Source organism: Rousettus aegyptiacus, unplaced genomic scaffold (assembly GCF_014176215.1).
Source record: "Rousettus aegyptiacus isolate mRouAeg1 unplaced genomic scaffold, mRouAeg1.p scaffold_m13_p_17, whole genome shotgun sequence".
Classification (NCBI taxonomy): domain Eukaryota; kingdom Metazoa; phylum Chordata; class Mammalia; order Chiroptera; family Pteropodidae; genus Rousettus; species Rousettus aegyptiacus.
The window spans coordinates 1,267,948-1,288,192 of record NW_023416292.1 but is presented as its reverse complement, the minus strand read 5'-3'; the positions used below and the strand labels follow the sequence as shown (position 1 = coordinate 1,288,192).

Sequence of the window (20,245 nt, the reverse complement as noted above, 5' to 3'; positions counted from 1 at the left end):
CATGACCATGTTCTGAAACACTTATGTCTATACTAGCATAAATAATACAAAACCTTAAATGAGTTAACTGAAAGGGGAAAACCCCTGGAAGCTCATCTTAAAAAGAGAACCCTGTTCAGTAGGTTGGCAAAAAGCTGGCTCAGCAAGCTCAGTGGAAGAAAAAACTGACGCACTGCCAGTGAGCTCCTGGAGCTCTCCCTTTCTACCAAGGCCATTTCTTCAAACAGAGAGCTTCCACTGTTACAGAGTCACCTAGATGTTTCATGCACAAGGGCCAGTCCCTCTCCATGTTACTCCTAATTCAGCAAGCATGACAACATTGGTGGAAGGATGGAATCTGGCTCTCATGGGCCAGAGCCTTGTCACATGGTCATACCTGCTATAAGGGAAACTGAGAAATGTAGTCCTTAGCTGGGCAGCCATGCGACTGGACAAGACTTGTCCATTGAGGAATGAGGGAAATGGTACTCAAGGCACAACTAGTAGCTTCTGCAACACAGTGCTAGGTAGGGTAAATGGTGTAAGGGATTTTTCTGGAAGCTGTGAACTCTGTAAAATTTTTTACTTGGCTGGTCACAGATCTTAAATTAGTACATGGTTTGTAAGCATCCTTTCCCCACCCCCAATTCTGAGTGAAAACCACCACAACCAAGAAGGTATCTCTTCAAGATGGTTGACTTCTTCAAGTAGATGTACATCATGCAGGCAGCCTTGCTGACAGAACCACATGAAAGGCAGGAAAGAGATCTGGCATTCTCAGACCGTTACATTAGTATCTCAGTATCACCTGGGGCAAAATACATTTGTTTCTCAGATTCATTTTTATTTTCTTCTTTATCTCCCTTAAAGAGTAAGGTTTAGGAACTTGAGGAGAAAGAGGAGCTTTTGTGTTTCTGTGGCAGCAGAACTTCAGAGACTGAAAAAAGGCTCTCCAGCATTTTCTTGGAGGTTTGGCTATATGCCAAGTTATCATATTTAAACCACAGCCAATAGAGTAGAGCGGAGGTCCCCAACCTTTTGGCACCAGGGACCGATGCTCCTATGAGAATTTAATGCCTGATGATCTGAGGTGGAGCTGAAGTGGTGATGTTAGTACTAGGGTATGGCTGCAAATACAGATGAAGCTTTACTTGTTTGCCCACTGTTCACCTCCTGGCATGTGGCCCAGTTCCTAACAGACCACAAACTGGTACCGGCCCATGGCCCAGGGGTTGGAGACCCCTGGAGTAGAGGACCAAAAGGTGGATACTTGTGCATAGAATTCTTTATAAATACATCAGGGCACGGGAGTTCTCAATAAGACTGTTCAGCCCTCTCTAAGAGGCTAGGGATGTGCTTGTGGGTAGGGATGAGAGTTACCAAATTCGCTGTTTAAGAAGGTTCAAATAGGCTTTCTTTGTGAGTGAAGAATGAGGCCTGTGGACCCTATAACAGTAGAACAGCCTCTGTCTGGTTTCTGAGCATAGAAATCCCAAGAGGCCTTACTCCATTTCTGAGCAAAAAGAGGGAGAGTTGGAGTTTCTGCCACAGGAAATAGTGGTTTGAAAATGAGAACACAGGTGGTACTGACAGCAAGACACATTCTTTCCTCCTGGTTCCATGTTGTTATTATAAAGCAGATCCCAAGTAGGTCACTGCTCATTTCCTTCTACTGCTGCCCTGGACCATTCAGAAGGTGATGCTGCATTCCTTCTGAGACCTTCTTATATTTAGCACTCTGATAATTCTTAAAAAAAAAAAAAAAGGTACATGTCAGTCTTCTCCCAGCTTCATTCTATGGCCTCTAACTTGGTTCTTCATGTGTATATTGAGTAGCCCCTGCCCTACATTGTGTTGGATGGAATGGGGAATGCCAATAAAGCATAAGGTCTGATTTTCAGGAATTTACAACATAGGTGGGACTTCTATACTTTACTAGGTGGAAAAATATTATCATATTAAAAACTGCTATTAGAACTCCTTTTTGGTAGAAAACAGTGTTTGTTTAGGACAATACCTTAATAAATGTTAGAGGGCAGAAAATGAGACATCCTTCCCCCCGCAACACACACGCACACACAAAGAATCTGGCAGTGGGCTAGATGAGAAAGGAGGAACACATTGCTAATGTAGATAAAGAAAGAGAAAGAAAAGGTCTGAGCCTGTCCAATGGTGGAAAGCTGCCTGTTTATGATGGGGTCTGCTCCCTGTGACCCTTCATATCTACAGAGGATTCAAACCCACGAAATTCTTAGTGTGGGTTTTTGGTTTTGGGGTGTGCATGTGTGTGTGGAAACTGATGAGGGCACTGAACCTCGTACCCGGGACAGCCCAGACTAGAGCAGAAGCAAAGACTCAGAGGATCACAAGGAAGTTACTGCCAGAAATTACAGAAATCCTGGGCAGCCTGATCTCAACAAGCCATAAAATAGCTTTTTTCCCCTATATTTACTCAAATTCCTGAGGGCATAGAGTCCCTGACATTTAGTTTCCATATACATATCATAATTAGATAGTAGTACCAAATAGGTGAGCACCAAGCGCATATAAACTTGGGCCTGCTAACCAGATGGAGAAAATAAGTCATAAGCAAATAACAGGGTGAGACTGAAGTTATCTCTGGACATCAGTGAAGGAACTCCTCTGGACTTGAGATCAAACCTATCTCCTTGTCCTTTCAATCAACCAACAAGAATTTACCAAGGACCTATATATGCTGAGTAGTAAGAGAGCTGCAAAAGATGTAAAGAGATGGTCTCTGGCTTCTAAGAACCTAGCAGCTAGTTGGGAAATTGTGGCTATTGGAAGGATTTAACATTTATTCACTACATGCTGAATCCAGGCACTTTCCATACATTCTTTTGTTGGTTTATCAGAACAACTCTGTGAACTGAATATTGTTATGTTCACTTTGCAAATGAGGAATCTGGACCTGGAGGGTATAAGCAGCCTATCCGAGGTCACAGAGCTATCAAGTGGTACACCCATAATTTGAATCCATCTGTCTTGCTGCAAACGCCTTCACTGAGAATGGTTTCCACAGCAAACATAATATCACAACTCAAATTCTAAGATGCATGATATAAACCAAGGTATAGCAGAGTCCAAGGGAGAGGGAAGAAAGGGAACTAGAATGGTCAGAAAAAGTAACAGAAAGGAAGACTGGCTTGAAGGTCAAGGCTGGGCAGGCCTGGTAGGGAGCTAAAGGTGCAGCAGGGGAAGACAAAGGGGTCGAGCACAGGAGCAGGAATGGGCAGGCATTGGATGGAGGTTGGTGAAAGGATGAGTCGGTACCTCAGAGAGCTTCTGACTCTCCAGGCCTCCCAGGCATCCCAGCTTGCCACTGCTTTCTTTGTGGGGGCCCTCTCTTCCTCAGGCTAAATCATAAACTGCAAAGTCTGCAGTTCTCACTTCACCTAGCTCTGCCATCATCTTTTCTTCCGTGACACTTCTCTGAGTCTCAGTTTCCGCAACGCAAAGTTAGTGGGTTGGATGAGATAAGTGCTATAGTTTAAGGTTAACAAAGTTTATTGTCCCGTAACTTAAATCCTCCAGTGGATTCATATTGCTTTATATCCAAGAACTAGGAGGACAATAAAAGCTTATGAAATCTCTTTCAGAACTGTGTCCAGGTTGCTTCTCAGATCTGACTGGACTGGCAGAAGCTGGTCATTTATGTCATATGACAAAAGTAGCAGATGACTTACATCCTCCTAAGACCCTAGAAAAGAGAGGGCTGGAGTTATTATGTCTTCTGGGCCTCAGGAATATGCCCAGTCATTGTTAGTTTATGAGAAGAGGTGGGTGGCAGAGCTGTCAGCAACAGGACCCAGGGGACAGGAGAAAGGTTCATTTGGCAGGCATTATTGATGTCGTTTTGTCTTCTGCTATTTTCCGGTTTTAGAGGCCCTGTCTTGGTTGTTGGTTTTTAAAAAATTTTTTATCTTAAATGAAATTTAAGAGAAATACTACCTTTTAAAATGATTTGAGTGGTTGGAGTGTTTGTTCTTAAATTAACTGTTGTTTCAGAAAGTCCCCTAAGTATATTAGGGAAAAAGAAAGAGGAAATAGACTCAAAAGAGGAGAGGCTACTATAACAATTACTGGTCACTTCCGTAGGCTGAGGAGACATGGTCATGCTTAGCCTGTTGCCGACACTTCTTATCTTTAGATTTGGAAGGTTTTGCACAGGTCCCTAGTGTTGGCAACATAAGCCCTAATAATCTTTCACTCGCTCTCTCTCAGACTCACACATGCACAAACGCACACACCTTCACGGCAAGGTTCTCAGCAACCATAAACCATTCAGAAAAGTCATTCAGAGTGAAGTAGCTCTGAGCCTCAGCAGTGATTTCATGCTCAAATTTCATATTTTATATAAATTCAGAAGTCTTATTGCAACTATCTGCTTGTCCCCTGGCTTTTTCATCAGGTATGTGACTGTCTGCTGAAGTTGGTACCTGGAAGTGTTAAAACCAGTTTAATTGGGGAAAGAGACTCTATAATCAAGATGTTCACAAAGCCAGGTCAATAAGATTCCTTGGGATGACTCTATATGTGAAAGTCATAATAAAACAAGAATCTTTTTAAAACTAGGAGATGATTTCTGGTTAGCTATCAGGTTAGCTGAAGGCCCACTGGATCTCAGTGGAATGTCTTTTATCAATTCATTGAGACTGCAGCCTGTATCTTTGGCCAAACTCTGTAGACATCCAGATTGTGTCTGCAAGTGCTCTACTCCTTTGTAACCTACTTATTCCTTCCTCTCAACTGCTTCCAAACAAATTCATCACAGCTTCAACATAGGCTTATCCCAAAATCATCCTGACAAGTTACCCGTACACATTAATGTTAACACCTGGTAGTATACTATTTAGAACCTTAATGCTATTACTTCATGTAGAACCCCAGTGCTGCAGGTTGGCCTCCACTGTTTATTACCCTGTTGTAACTTACCCCAAGCCTATAACTCTCTTTGATGTTCCAAAAGTCTGTCTTCAGTATTTAGCCATGTTTTTACTCTTGGACCAAACTCTAGTTCCTGAGGATCTCCACACCTGCTTTTTTATTCACAAAATTAGAGTAATGAGAGTACCTACTTTATAGGATTGTTGTGAGGATTAAATACATTAATACACATGATGCACTAAAAAAATGCCTGGCTCATTATAAATGCTCAGAATCATCAGTTATTATCTTATTAAACTAAATGTCTTATCTATTGCGGCAATAGGTCCCAATCATTGTTTTTCCAAAGTGTTGCTTCTGGTTCAGAAGGATTTGGTAAAGCAGTTAAAGAAGAGAATGCACTAAAAATTGGCTGTCTGGTTTTTGAGCCTGGGTGATTAGAACTCTAGAGCAGCAGTCCCCAACATTTTTGGTACCAGGGACTGGTTCTACAATGAGAACCTAATGCAGGATGATCCTAGGTGGAGCTGAGGTGGTGATGCTAGCACTGGATTGCCGCTGCAAATATACATGAAGCTTCACTAGCTTGCCCGCCTTATCTCCTGCTGTGCGGCCTAGTTCCTAACAGGCCATGGACCAGTACCATTCGACAGTCCAGGGGTTGGGAACTCCTGTTCTAGAGCAAATATTAAACATGAGAATGAGAGAAAAACTACATGCTTTTCTTTCAGTTCAGGTCTAGTGGGTTCAATATATCTATTTGCATGGACAGACAATAATAGCACTATTACGTTTATTTAAAAAAAAACAGAAGTAGATTTTTTTCTTCCTTCCACTGTCTCATGAGAATGGTGTTTGAGAATGGGGGGCAGCACATGGAGCCATCATGTTCTCTTTACTAGAGGTTTAAAAGCAAACCTCTAGTAAAGAGAACATGAGAACTAGAGAGAGACGTTAACTTAGGAGAGATAAAGTTAAGTTTTATTTTAGACATGTGTTGTGGTAGTTGAAATAAAAATAAAACATTTGAACAGAAAAACCTTTACAGAAATTGGGAATATGAAAGTCAAAAATAATAAGAGAAATGAGGATAAGAAAACAGGTATGGAAATCTTCAGTGGTCTAATGCTGATCTCTAAACCCCAGAAAATGAATGTCTCACTTGAAAGAGAATGCAGAAAGAGAACACAAGGCTTAAGTTTAACTTCCCCACTTCTTTGTAGGATGTTTTTACACTCACAGTACATTTGAGATTGCCCTTTGACTTTTTTTACAGTATCAAGACTTTGGGGACTGTATGCTGGGCTGTTCTTAGGGGGCATCATTGGTGTCATCATGATCCTCCAAGTGGTAATACTACTGTTGAGAAGAAGAGGTAGGTGTCTGACAATAAAGAGATGCTTATCAGACTCTCTGTGGTAAGCAGGGGACCTCTCACCACAAGCACCAACTTGCTATCTCCACTTCAGCTTTCTGTAGGAAGCACCTTTGCAAAACAGTATATAAACATATCCTGGAAACTTTTTCGATTGAGCCTAATTCAAAATGTCTTGATCCTCTATATTGGGCTATGGGGATAAAAAGGAGAGATGAGCCATATGTATCTAACATGAGAGACAGTGCAAAGATAATTTAAGTTCAATATGACAAGCACCACAGTAGAAGTATATACAGGATGCTGAAGGGGTCCAAACAAGCGGCTTAACAATATCCAGCAAAAGTAGAATTCAGAAGACTCTTGGATCTCATTCAAAAAATATTATAATTACTGACTAATAAAAGGACATTATAATAAGATGTTTTCACTTAAGGGTTGAAACCTTTCTATAATTTATCTTTATCCTTATGATATCCCTCTGAGAGAAGCAAAGTAGTTGTTTCTATGTGACTAGAAATGGCCTAATAGAGGCAAAGAGAAGCTAAGTGAATTGTGGGAAGTCACCTAGCTGGTTGGCGAGGGAATCAGAATTGTAACTATGTTTCCAGACTACCAGGGTGTGTTCCACTAGGAAAGCTGGCAAGTCATCAAAAGATAGCAGAGGAAATACTCTTTACTAAGATTTTAGCACAAATTCTGACTCGTCTTAGAGAAGTGTGCAACTCATAAAGTTGCTTAAAGCTAAACCAAATAGTATAGGAAGTCGCCCATAGGAGACTTAAACAATTAAACCCCAATTATTCCTTCGAGGTTTAAGTGCCTAGAAATAGTTTCTCCTGGCCTCTCCTACAAATTGTCCTGTGATTCAGGGCAGCATGCTCCCCTCAGTACACTTTACTCACCCGCCCATACTAGAGTCAGAAAGTCCTGCTCCAAGACCAGGACAGATCCTGGGCTGGCCTGCTCATGGTGAGGAGAGAACTGGATCCTCATGCCACCAAGTCGATGGCCAGTCTCATTCTCAAGCAGATCAATGTGCTGCACATGAGACCTTCTCAGAAAAATCCCTTACCTCAGCACTCAGATGTTAGTTTTGCTTATATAAGAAAATCTAGATTATAGCACAGCTGCCTATTTTTGTCTCATTTCCTCCATCTAAGTGGTGGCTGGGGAGGAGATAGAGGGCTGGGTGATTCAGATAGAAATCATGAGGACAGTCTAAAAGGATGGGGCAGGACAGCCACATTTGGCTTGGATAATAAGGAAACAGTGAAACACCAGAGTTAAGAAAACTGAGATTAATGTGCCTACGTTAACCTAGTTAGTGGAATGTACTGAGACCCTGATCCACGTTCTTTCTTCAGCCACACTCTGCTCATCATGTAGTTGTGTTCTGAGGGACTAGTACTTTTCATCCCACTACGCTTCTCTTCCACCTTCCCCAACACACATACTCATCCTTGTCTCCAGTCGCTATATGTTCCTTGTAAGCCAGGAACACAAAAACCTTGCCTCAAACCTCTGAAAAAAAAACTATCCTTAATTTCTGTACCCTCCAAGGACTCTGCTCAAAAGATTTTGTTGGCAGTTCCTAATGGTGTCATCTCCAGAATGTAGCCGTACTCTGAAGACTTTCAAATGGACTCTGGCAACTTCACATCTAGAATACATTGTTTAAGAACATGAGCTTTGTGATTAGACAAACATACTTTAAATGCAGACTTTGCCACTGACAAGCTTTGCCAGTGACAAACTGTCCAAACAACTGACTCAACCTCTCCTCTGCAAAATGAAGATAATATGTATTTTGTGGTATTGTTATGGGTGGATCCATGAGTCCACACACAGAAATCACAGATATAGGTAGGTACATACATACATACATACAAACACACTCACATATGTATGTACATATATAGACAAATCTCTTAATGTAGGTATTAAGTCCAATGGCCAGTAGAGAGAAGCGCCAAAAACATCTGGAAACTACCAATTTTAAAGTTTTAAAGATTTAAAATACTTAAAGTCATGATAACATAACAACTTTATGCTTTAGGTGAGAGTTGAAAAGGACATTAGATAGTCTGCATATTCATTTTACAGTTTTTATAACAGAAGAGACCCACGTAGATGCCATGTTTGTCGAATGTCACAGATAATGAGGGCTAGAATGTAGATGCCCTAATTCTAAGACCATTTTCATTAGACAGGAAAGCATCTCTGACTTTCAGCTGCATTGAGCTGGATCCTGAAAACCTGTTCTTGCACTGGGAACAAAATAAGATACTAAATGATTGCAATCCAGTGGCCTTTTTGAGAAACAACGTTCAGCCTCACTTTTTCCATCTGTCTGACCATTTAGGACTGTCCTAATTCTAAACTTCAGCTTTGAGCAGGCTGTAAGACTGGAAGTTCTTAAAGACTGGGATCTCTTCTCTATTTGCTCCCCTCCAGTGCTGAGTGGTTGCCTTTAACTTTGCAAACTTGTGGATTTGAACCCTCCTCTGTTACCTCTTCTGATCACCCCAACCATTAACCTCCATTCTATACACACACACACACACACACACACACACACACACACGCACACACTCCTCAGCCAGTATCACCCCTGACCAAAAAAGTGAAGTTGGAACCACCAAGCACTCCATGCCCACACCCACATAAGAAAATGGTACCTTGACATTTTTTGAATTCTTGGAGTTTCTCTAGTGGCTGCCCATCATTTCCACCCTAAGGATCATACCCTCATGCTACATGGTTCACCACCCTCACCACATACATATACATACATACATACATACATACATACATACATACATACATACATACATACTTTTAAAGAAAAATATACCTCCCCTAAGTGCTATTCCCTCAGAGACATGCTTCTAGTTTTTCAAAGAGGATACATTCATTATTGCTAAAATAAGTGTACCCTAAAGACTTTGTGTGATTCCCTCTGGGATGGATCACCATTGCCTCTCCCTAGACTTTGTAATTGTCCCCAAATAGGCCTCTGTGTTTTAGTTTGTTACTTTCCCTCCATCCTTCTCACTGCTACATGATGCACACAAAGAATACTATGAAACATTAGAAAGAATGAGATATGTGGAAAACGTCCTCAACACATTGTAAATTAAAAGGTCAAATTACAAAGAAGTGTGTATAGAATGACCTTATTTACATTAAATAAATCTGTATAAGTACAACAAATGTCTAGGATACAACGTCACATATGGTAGTCACTAGCCACCTGTAGCTTTTAAATTTTAAATTAATTAGAATGAAACCAAATTTAAAATTTAGTTTCTCAATTGCATTATCCACAGTTCAAGTGCTCAATAGCTATGTGCGGGCTGTGGCTACCATATGAGACTACAGACATGAAATATTTCCATTATCACAGAAAGTTCTATTACATAGAGCTGGTCTGGAAGGATATATATCAAACTGTCACAAGTGATTACTTCTGAGAATGAAATTGCATTGGTTAATGGAGGAGAAGTCATATTTTTCACTATGTAATTTTAATTTTTGTTACAAGAATGTATTCTTTTTATAATTTAAAAAGGAAAATTATAAAATTGGGTAAAAATAAAATGTTCTGCAACTTATTACTTTCCAGAGACCCTAAGCTCTGAGCATAATTTCCAAATGATAGGCACAAGAATGATATTATAGCTTGATATTCCAAATAGTCTTAAATGAATCACCCTTCTTACACCTTCTCCCTGCTTTACATACACCAAGTCCCACTGAAACTGGGAGGTGAGAAAGCTCTGAGTGAAGAAAATGTTGTGAGCTGGAGAGTACAAAAGAGGTATAAATAACTTACCTTGCCATTAAAGAACTTAGAATCCTATCGAAAGACCAGATACATACATCAAAAAATAGAGAATAAAATAATTGAATGTCATACCAATGACACCTAACATGTAGTGAGAATTCACCATATGCCAGACACTATTCTGAATACTTTACAAGTAATGTCTCGTGTAATCATTGCAACAGCCCAGTGAAGCAGGTATTTCAACCCCATTTCACAGGTAGGAAAATGAACCAAGAGAGATCAAGTAGCTAACCTAACATTATATGACAAATGTGCTGATGAGTTTGGAACTCAGTATTTTGTTCCTATAGTATTCTTAGGGAAGGTCGGTATGCAAGGCGGTAAAACAGACAGACCTGCACAGAGAGTTCATGCTGGGGATCAGAGGGAGATAACCACTATGGTTTCTTTTCCCCAGGTAAAGCAGACCATTACCAGCCAACAGTGGAAGCGAAAAGCCTTACTATCTATGCCCAAGTCCAGAAATCAGGTGTAAGTTTTATATTTTGTCTGGGGTGAACCTGTCATATTTCCCTTGGATTCCTGTGCAGTCCACCTTGCATGTCTGATATTTACAATTCTACGTGGGTTCTGGAGCAGGGAAGATCAGGGAAGCAGAAGTCAAGAACAAGAGCTCACTAAAATAGGCATTAAACTTCAGTGTCAGATGGGACTCTTTGTTAATGAAATAATGAAAAACACTAGGTAATCTCTGATTGTTTCTTCATAGGAAGCTAGAAAGCCATGACATGTGACTCCTTCCGGGTCTGCCATTCTAGGACTCTCCAGTTTCATGTTATCAAAGTCTCTCCTCTAGGGAAAGGGCTTGAGGAGAGAGAGAGAAAGGTTTGAAAAGGCTTTGTGTAATGTGTTGGTCTGATCCAAGTTTAGGAGTTTACAAAGTGCCAAAGAGACAAGGAAAGAGGATCTTGAGGAGTAGGTAAGAAAGAAGGAGGCTAAAGGGATTATGGTTAGCTATGAAGATAGTTTTTCAGACACAAAGATGACTCTAGGTGATAAATAGGCCAGAATCTGTCCATTCAGAGTATAGAGAAAGCAAATTCTAGAGTAAAGTATGTGAAGGTAAAGATAATCCCTTTATTATTACCTTGGAAAATTGCATCAGATGACAATAAATGCATTTCTGATAACCAGAAATGAAGTTTTGGACAAAGCTCTTATTCCTGCTGTCCTCTAGTGGCCTGGAGGGTTTATTACACAGGACATGACCACCACTGAGACCCAAGCTCCATTTAAAAATAGAGTCCCCAAGAGCAACCTCTACCCTTGCATTTACCATGGTTCCTTCCCTGTCTATTCTATACCAAGCTGCAAGCATCCCTCTTTTTACTGTAAAGTATACCCTATATACCAAAAGTGTGCAAGTATCAGCTCAATGAATTACCCCATCTTGACATCTAGTAAAGCAAGTCTTTCCACCTTGCTTTCTTCAAGACTATTCTTGTCCCTTTGTACTTTCATATGTATTTTAGAATCAGCTTCTCAAGTATCACAAAAAGGAAAAAAATCCTATTAGGGTTGCATTGAATCTATAGATCTATTTGAGGAGAAATTACATCTTGCTGTATTGAGTCTCCTAATACCATAAAACTACCACTCAGGTCAAGGAACAGAACATTGCCAGCAACCCCTAGAAGACCTTCTTGCACCCTCCCAAACACTACCCTCTCTCTCCTCCCCTAAGATACCCTTATCCTGACTCTAAAAATATTTTTTAGTTTCCTCTTTCTTTTTAAAAATCACTCAATATGGATTTAATGAAAGAAGCAAGAAAGGGTGAGCATTTGGCACCCTCTATAGGTGATGGGGATATATTCTGTTTAACCTGGCATTCAAGGCCTTTGAAGGTCTTTGAAACTCTGTAACCAGATACTCTAGGCTGAGGCTTTTTTTAAAAAATTATAGTTGGCATACAATTTTATATTATTTTCAGGTGTACAACATAGTGATTAGACATTTACATAACTAACAAAGTGATCACCCTGATAAATCTAGTACACATTTGACAACATACATAGTTATTACAATATTTGACTATATTCCTTATGCTACTTTACATTCCCATGACTATTTTGTAACTACCAGCTTGTACTTCTTTATCCTTTCCCCTTTTTCACCCACCCTCCGGACCCCACTCCCATCTGGCAGCCATCAAAATGTTGTCTGTATTTATAAGTTTGTTTCTGTTTTGTTTGTTTATTTTGTTCTTTAGATTCCACATGCAAGTGAAATTAAATGGCATTTGTCTTTCTCTGTCCAACCTACTCCATAGGTTCATCCATGTTGTTGCAGGTGGCAAGATTTTGTTTTTTTATAGCTGAATAATATTCCATTGTATATATTTACCACCTGTTCTTTATTCATTCATCTATCGATGGACATCCAGGAGGCCTCCACATTGTGACTATTGTAAATAATTCTGAGATAAACATATTTATTCTCATGTCCCTTAAAAGTAGTGTTTTGGGTTTCTTCAGATAAATATTCAGAAGTAGGGTATCAGGGTCCTTTCTTGTCTCTTGTTATAGCTTAATTTTAAAGTCTATTTTGTCTGATATTAGGTATTGTTGCCCTAGCTTTGTTTGTTTGTTTACATTTTCATGAAACATCTTTTTCCATTCCTTTACTTTCAGTCTGTGTGTGTCTTTCAATCTGAGGTGAGTCTCTTTGTAGGCAGCACATGTAAGGATCTTGCTTTCTTATCCATTCAGCCACCCCATCTTTTTTCCTCCCTCTTTAATCCCTTCCCCCCAATTTTACGCCTGACCTATGAACGTTGCCATCTCCCTTTAAGAACTGGATCTCTGAAGGCAGGGCATTTCCTCCCACACACCCGCAGTGAGCACCTGGGGCCTGGCACACCCAGGGTATTGTCCATGGCTCCACCTGGGGCGTGAACCCAGGACCTTCTGTGTGTAAAGCAGACATGATAACCTCTACACTGTGGAGCCACACACCTCCCTATCTTTTGATTGGAGAATTTAATCCATTTACATATTAAGTAATTGTTGATAGATATATATTTATCATTTGTATTTTCATCTTTATTTTTTCTTCTTCTTAAAGAAGTTCCTCTAACATCTCCTGTAATACTGACTTAATGTTGATAAACAACTTTAGCTTTTTCTTGTCCAAGAAACATTTTATCTATCCTTCAATTCTAAATGATAGCTTTGCTGGGTAGAATAATCGTAGGTCCTTTTTTTTTTTTTTTTGTCACTTTGAATATTTCCTGCCAATCCCTGCTGGCCTGTAAAGTTTCTCTTGAGAAACTTATTATGGGAGCTCCCTTTTAGGTAACTAACTGCTTTTCTCTTGTTGCTTACAATATTCTCTCTTTATCTTTAACCTTTGGCATTTTAATTATGATGTGTCTTAATGTGAGCCTCTTTAGGTTCATCTTGTTTGGAACTCGGCACTTCCTGGGCTTGTATGTCTTTCCTTCCCTGGGTTAGGGAAGTTTTCCATCATTATTTCTTCAAGTGGTTTTCAATTTCTTGCTCTCGCTTCTTCTTCTGGTACCCCTATGTTTCAAATGTTGTTATGCTTGACGTTGTCCCAGAAGCCCCTTAAAGTATCCTCATTTTTTTGGACTCTTTTTTCTTCTTGTTCTAATTGGATGTTTTCTGCTACCTTATCTTCTAAATCACTGTTTTGATCTTCCACTTCATTTTATCTGTTGATTCCCTCTAACGTATTCTTCATTTCAATTATTATATTCTTCATTTCTGAATGGTTCTTTTTTAATGTTTTCTATCCCCATTTTTATGTTTTCTGTCTCTTTGTTAAAGTTCTCACTGAGTCCATCTACTCTTCCTCTAAGTTCCTTGAGCATCCTTATAACTAGTGTTTTGAACTCTGCATCTGGTAGATTGCTTGTCTCCATTTTGTTTAGTTCTTTTTCTGGAGCTTTGTTCTGTTCTTTCATGTGGGACATATTTCTTTATCTCTCCATTTTGGCTACCTCTTCATGTTTATTTCTATGTATTCGGTAGGCCTGCTATGTCTCCCAGTTTTAGTAAAGTGGTTTTATGTAGTAGGTGTCCTGTGGGTCACAGTAGCTCAGAAGGCTGGTAACCAGTCTTTCCTGGTTACCTGAGTCAGGTGTTCATGGTGGGTCTCTTGTACTGGCTATGTGTGCCGTTTTATTGTAGCTGAGACTTGGTTGTGGTTTGCACAAAAATGGGAGAGATTGACTCACAGGCTGATTGGTTATGAGCACTGGCTAGTGACTACAGTAGAAGAGCTGTTATACAGAGGTTGACCCTATGAAGCAAGATTCACTTTAGCAGGGCTCTGATGTCTGCCCAGTCTGCCTTTTGTGTCTGTTGTCCTTGGATATGGCCCTGGCTGGTGCTCTGGCTCAAACCAAAACTGGCCACCAGATGTGCAAGCTGGGGCCTCTTGGGAAGGGTTCTGCTGCAGGTCAAGTTCAGCTACAGCCTGTGCACTGCCTGAAGCCACCTTGCAGATGGCCACCACCCACACTGGCATTGATGTGCCTCGAGAAGCCAAGCCACAAACTGAGGCTGGCTGCCACTAGAGCTGGACTCGAGGCTGTTCAGCAAGAGGTATGGGGCACTACAAGGCCAGATGGTGCTTGTTTGAGTTTTGTGAAACTTTGAGAGATGTTAGGAAAGTCAACAGCATGAGCCAAGGTAGGCCATTTGTATGGAAAACTCACTAGAAGTGGCTTGATTTGGCCTGAAAGTTGGATAGGAGAGGGTCTCAGAGGTTCACAGAATGGGGCAACCAGTGTTATTCATGTTGATGGAGACTCAGATATGGCATCTGCCTGTGTTGGTATGCCAGGTTGTGGAGGGTTCAACAAAGGAAAAATAGTGTCTGCCAGTACTTCTGTTTGGGAGAAAGCTGCCCCTCCAGCCCTCACTCTGAAGCCAGATAGCTCAGTTTCCCCCTGTATGTCCCTGGAACTTTTTGATCTTTTGCCCTAGTGCTAGAGCTCAGAGAATGAGTCTGTCAATGAGTAAGTCTGTGTGGATCCCTCCATCTCATTCAGCCACAATCTCTGCTGGTTTTCACAGCCATTAATTGTAGGGACCGCTCTTCTCAGCATTGGAACCCTAGGTTGGGGACCCCAGTGTGGAGCTTAGACCCTTCACTCTTTAGAGGGAATCTCGGCCAAGATATCCCTCTCAAAGCTCAACCATTACATGTGGATGTGGGACCACCCCGTCCTGTGTCTCTGCCTTCCTACCAACCTCAAGGTGGCCTCTTCTGTGTGTCCCCAGTTGTAGAGGACTTCTGTTCAGCTAGACTTCAGGCGACTCCCCATTATGGCTGCTCTGTAATTTAGTTGTAATTTTGATGTGATTGTGAGAGGATGCACGCACAGCCTTTACCTACTCTGCCATCTTGACCAGAAGCTCCTCTCTCTTTTTTCTTGATTTATGAAAATGTAATTTTAGAATATTTTTCCTCTTGTGTCTGATTTCTTTTGCTCAATATTATCTTTATGAGATGCATACATGTCTTTGAGCTCAGATATAATACGTTCATTTTCATTGCTTATAGAATGTCAGAGTTTATTTATCCAATTGACTATTGATGGACATTTGGGTTATTTCCAGTTTGAGGCTATTATGAAAATTGCACTATGAACATTCATATGTATTTCTCTTGATAGATATATGCACATATTTTTGTTGGGTATATACCTAGAAGTAGATTTGCCAAGTCATAGAGTATGCATGTCCTCAAATTGACTAGATAAAGCCAAACTGTTTTTCAAAGCACGTTTACCAATTTACTTTTCTACCAGCTACATATAAGAGTTTCAGTAGCTACACATTCTATTAAAATCTTGGTATTATTCATCTTTTAAATTTTAGTCATTTTGTTGAATTTGGTTTTTATAGTTTCATTTTGAACTCCCCTAATTATTAAGGAAGTTGAACAATTTTCCATATGTTTATTGGCCATATAAATATCCTCTTTCTTAAAGAAACTGATAAATCTCTTGTCCCCCTCTTTTTGAATTTCAGCCTGTTTTTTAATAGATTAATATAATGAAGATATTTTGTCACCTCCTTAAAGATATTTGGTTTATCTTTCTCATTTATGTCTGTTATGTACCTGAAAATGACTTTTGAAGAATGGTGTGATATAGGTCATTTCGTTTTTCTCTATATGGATATCCTATTGTTCATTTATTGAAAAGATTGTTCCTTGAAAGACCATATGGAAAGGGAGGCTTAGCCATTCCCACTGTTCCAGCTGAACCCAGTCCTCAGCCATTCCTCCAACTGAATGCAGCTGCACAAGCAAGTCCTGGAAAAAAACAGCAGAATTCAACTGACCCACAGAATCATGAGAAATAATAAATCGTTTTAAGTCCTAAAAAAAAGAGAAAAGATTTTCCTTGCTCACTAAATTGTCACCTTCATCATAAATCAAGGATTCAAATATGTATGGATCTATTTTGAGGTTCTCTATTCTGCTCCATTAGTCTATATGTTTATATTTGCACAGTACTATACTGTCTTTACAAATCTGTGATTACAGATTTATTATAAATTTGATATCTGAAAAAATGAATCTTCTCACTTGTTCTTATTCTTCTTCAAAAGTTCTTGACCATTTTTGGTCTTTTGTATTTTCATATATATTTTTAATTTGGTTTGTCAAATTCTACCTAAGAATTCTGCTGGAATTCTAATTAGAACTACATTGATCAATGAGAGACGACCATATATATTTATATTGTTGAATCTTTCAATTCACGAAATGATGTATTCTTTCTTTTATTTAGATATTTTTTAAATTTCTCTGAGTGATATTTTATAGTTTTCTCCATAAGAAGACTTGTACATTTTCCACAAATTATTATTTAGCATTTGAGTATTGATATTTTGGGATACTATCAGGAATATTATCTTAAACTTTTTAAGTTACTATTTATTATTGATACATAGAAATAAAATTAATTTTCATATATTAACCTTATATTTCAATATTTCTAAACATATAAGTTTCACTCATTTATCTATAGATAATTTTAAATAATTTTTGTACACAATTGTATCATCTGTAAAATATTACAGTTTTACTTAATTTTCAATTCACATAACTTCTTTTCCTTTTTCTTTTCCTATTTTACTGCCTGAGATATCTCAAACAACATTATGCAAAAGTGGTAGTAATAGCATCCTTGTATGATTCCAAACTCAAAAGAAAGAATTTTAATATCTTGCCATTAAATATGATTTTTGCTGATGAATTTTTGATGCTGCCTTTTTATGTGATTAAAAATATTCTCTTCCAATCCTGTTTTCTAAGACATTTTATCATGGCTCAACATTGAATTTTATCAACACTCTGCATCTGTTAATATAATCTCATAATTTAAAAAAATTATGTTTTATTTATCTGCTGAACTACACTCATTTGCAAAGATTAAACCAACTTTGCATTTCTGGAATAGAAACAATTTCTTAAATATTGCTGGATCTTATTTGTTAAGAATTTTTTTCCATTTATGTTTCTGAGTGAAATTGGCCTGCAATTTTTATTTCTTGTAATGACCTTGTAAAGTTTTAATAGCAAGATTATGCTAACCTCACAAAATAGATTGGGCTATATGTTAGTTTCCTACTACTAGTGTAACTAATTACTACAAACTTGGTGACTTAAAACAACAAAAATTTATTCTCTAATAACTCTGTAGGCCTGAAGTCCAAAACAAAGGTGCCACTAGGGCCATGCTTTTTCTGAGGCTCTGGGGGATAATTTTCTTTGCTTACTCCAGCTTCTAGGGCTCCAGGAACTCTCTGGCATTTGTTGGTTTGTAGCTACATAACTCCAATTTCTGCTTCCATCTTCACGTAACTTTCATCTCTCCATGTTTCTTGGTCTTCTCTTTTTCTGTCTCTTATAAGGACACTTGTCACTGATTTTAAGACCCACCCTAATCCACATGACTTCATTTTGAGATTATTACCATAATTACATCTACAAAGATCCTATTAAAAAAAAAGGGGGGGGTCACATTTTGAGATTCTGGGCGGACCTATTAGGGAGAGGGACAACAGTTCAATCCACTACAGGGTGTATTTCCTTTTTGTTATTCTCTGGAAGTATTTGGGTAGAATCTATGTTATTTTTCCCTTTAAATATTTAGCAGAATTCATAGGTGAAGCTCTCTGAGCTAGGAGTTTCTTTGATTTAAATTATATTTTTATTATCTCATTTTCCTTTCTATTAGATAAATAGTTAAACAAATTTTTTTTCTATTATTTTATTTGCTACTCTAGAAATTATTAAATGCATCCTTGACTTATCAAAGTCTAATATTTATTCCCTTCCTGGACAATACTTTAACTCCATCTTTAACTTCACCTCCTAATATATGTGCAGTTTTTGTCATTATTTAAATTTCACATATATTTGAAATATACAACACATAATTATTATTATTTTCAATATGCATTTAGACTGACTCACATCCTTACAATTATCTTTGTTGCTATTCACAATGTCTGTATAATATCATATGAAGACTGATAACATGGACAATTATTCAAAAATTAACATTTCCTTCATTCTTGTTTTTAATGTCTATATAATACCATTAGAAAGACTATAATAACATAGAAAATTATTTACTAAATGTTTACTGTCTGCTAAGGTCTCTTATAGGTCTTCTCAGGGCTATTACCTTGTGCAATCCCAGGGGATAGCATTAATAAAGAATATGTGAGAATAATTCCCCTGGAACTTCTTGCAAAGTATGCTTCCTGGAGTTTTGCCCCTAAATGAAGGCACCGAGATAAATAAAAATGTACTAAATTATAACAACTATGCTTAAAATAATTCCCTATGCATAGACAGAAATGCTGAAGGGAAATCTAACAACATGCTAACCATGTTATGTTGAGGTGATAGGACTATAGGTGATTTCCTTCATACTTTTTCCTTCTTTCTAAAACTTTTAATTTAAACGTTAAAAGGATAAGTTATTTACTTTCTCCGCCAGCCTCTAAGTCAGGTCATACTGAAATCTTCCTAGACGGGAAGACAGGCAGGGATTGCTTCTGTTGATAAAGTTCTCTAAGTTAGTTTTGCATTCTCTAATTCATATCATTATTGCAAGTAATTTTTTCTTAAATTCAAAATTTCTCAAAAATATAGTATCTACAAGTTGTCTGGGATATTGAAAGTCATCTATTTGAATCAGGCAATTACTGCTTAAATTATCTTCTACAACATTATTTCCAAAGTTGACTAGATCCATTTTACTAAAATATAATCTGTGACCAAGTAGCAGCAGCATCACCTGAGACCTTATTAGAAATCCAGAATCTTAGACCCCACCTCAGATCTTCTGAAATAGATCAAACCTCTTAACAAAATCCCCAGTTAATTTATGTGCACATTAAGTTAAAAGACTCTGGTGGGACTCCTGGCTTTAATACTTCTTGTGTTGTATACATTAGGAAAGTACTAAATCTTTCTGGACTTCAGTTTGTTCATCTGTAAAATGTGAGTGATGACAGTATTTAACATATACAGTGCTTGTGAGAAAAAATGAGAAGACATGTAAGGACTGTAAACTTTAACACACTTATGTATGTGTGGTTATTAAGTTTAATATTTGGGCAGGAAAGAGAAGTAATGAGAAACCATGTTAGAGTATAAGGATGGAACGAACTCTGCATGTAGTGGATGATATATAAGCGAGACTCAAGTACTGTGAAGATTGCCTTCTCTTCAGGTGCCCCCAGTAAGAGCCACATCAATTTCCATTCACTGTGAGAAAGACCTTTAAAACATCTACAAACCGCTAATAATAAATTAGGCTGACTCATGAGTTTGTGAGCTCCGAGATCTCACTTGGAGAGTCCAAGCAAAGCCCATATAATTGAGTTCCAGAAAATTTGAAGGAGAATTTCTACCCAGGAAGAAGCCTGAATGAAATGACTAAGGACTTTTCTAACTCAAAGATTCTTGATTCTGTGCTTCTCCATGAAGAGAGTTGGATGGGAAATAACTCTTCTTGCTTTGGTCCTTTTGTAGTCTGTTCAGAAGAAACCTGATTCCCTGCCAGCTCAGGATTCCTGCACCACCATTTATGTTGCTGCCACAGAACCTGTCCCAGAGCCTGTTCAGGT

General features: G+C 38.6%; 1 protein-coding gene across 3 annotated transcripts in view; it reads left to right on the top strand.

Moving 5' to 3' along the window:
- SLAMF1 (signaling lymphocytic activation molecule family member 1) overlaps nt 1–20,245 on the top strand; it is a 37,781-nt gene that overhangs the window by 14,935 nt on the left and 2,601 nt on the right. The window contains exons 4-6 of one of the 3 annotated variants that reach the window (XM_016139625.2): nt 6,164–6,262; nt 10,513–10,586; nt 20,151–20,243. In XM_016139625.2, the coding sequence (XP_015995111.2) occupies nt 6,164–6,262; nt 10,513–10,586; nt 20,151–20,243 (266 nt within the window). The remainder of the gene's footprint in view (nt 1–6,163; nt 6,263–10,512; nt 10,587–20,150; nt 20,244–20,245) is intronic. The other 2 variants (XR_001596251.2, XM_016139630.2) reach the window with 2 other exon arrangements.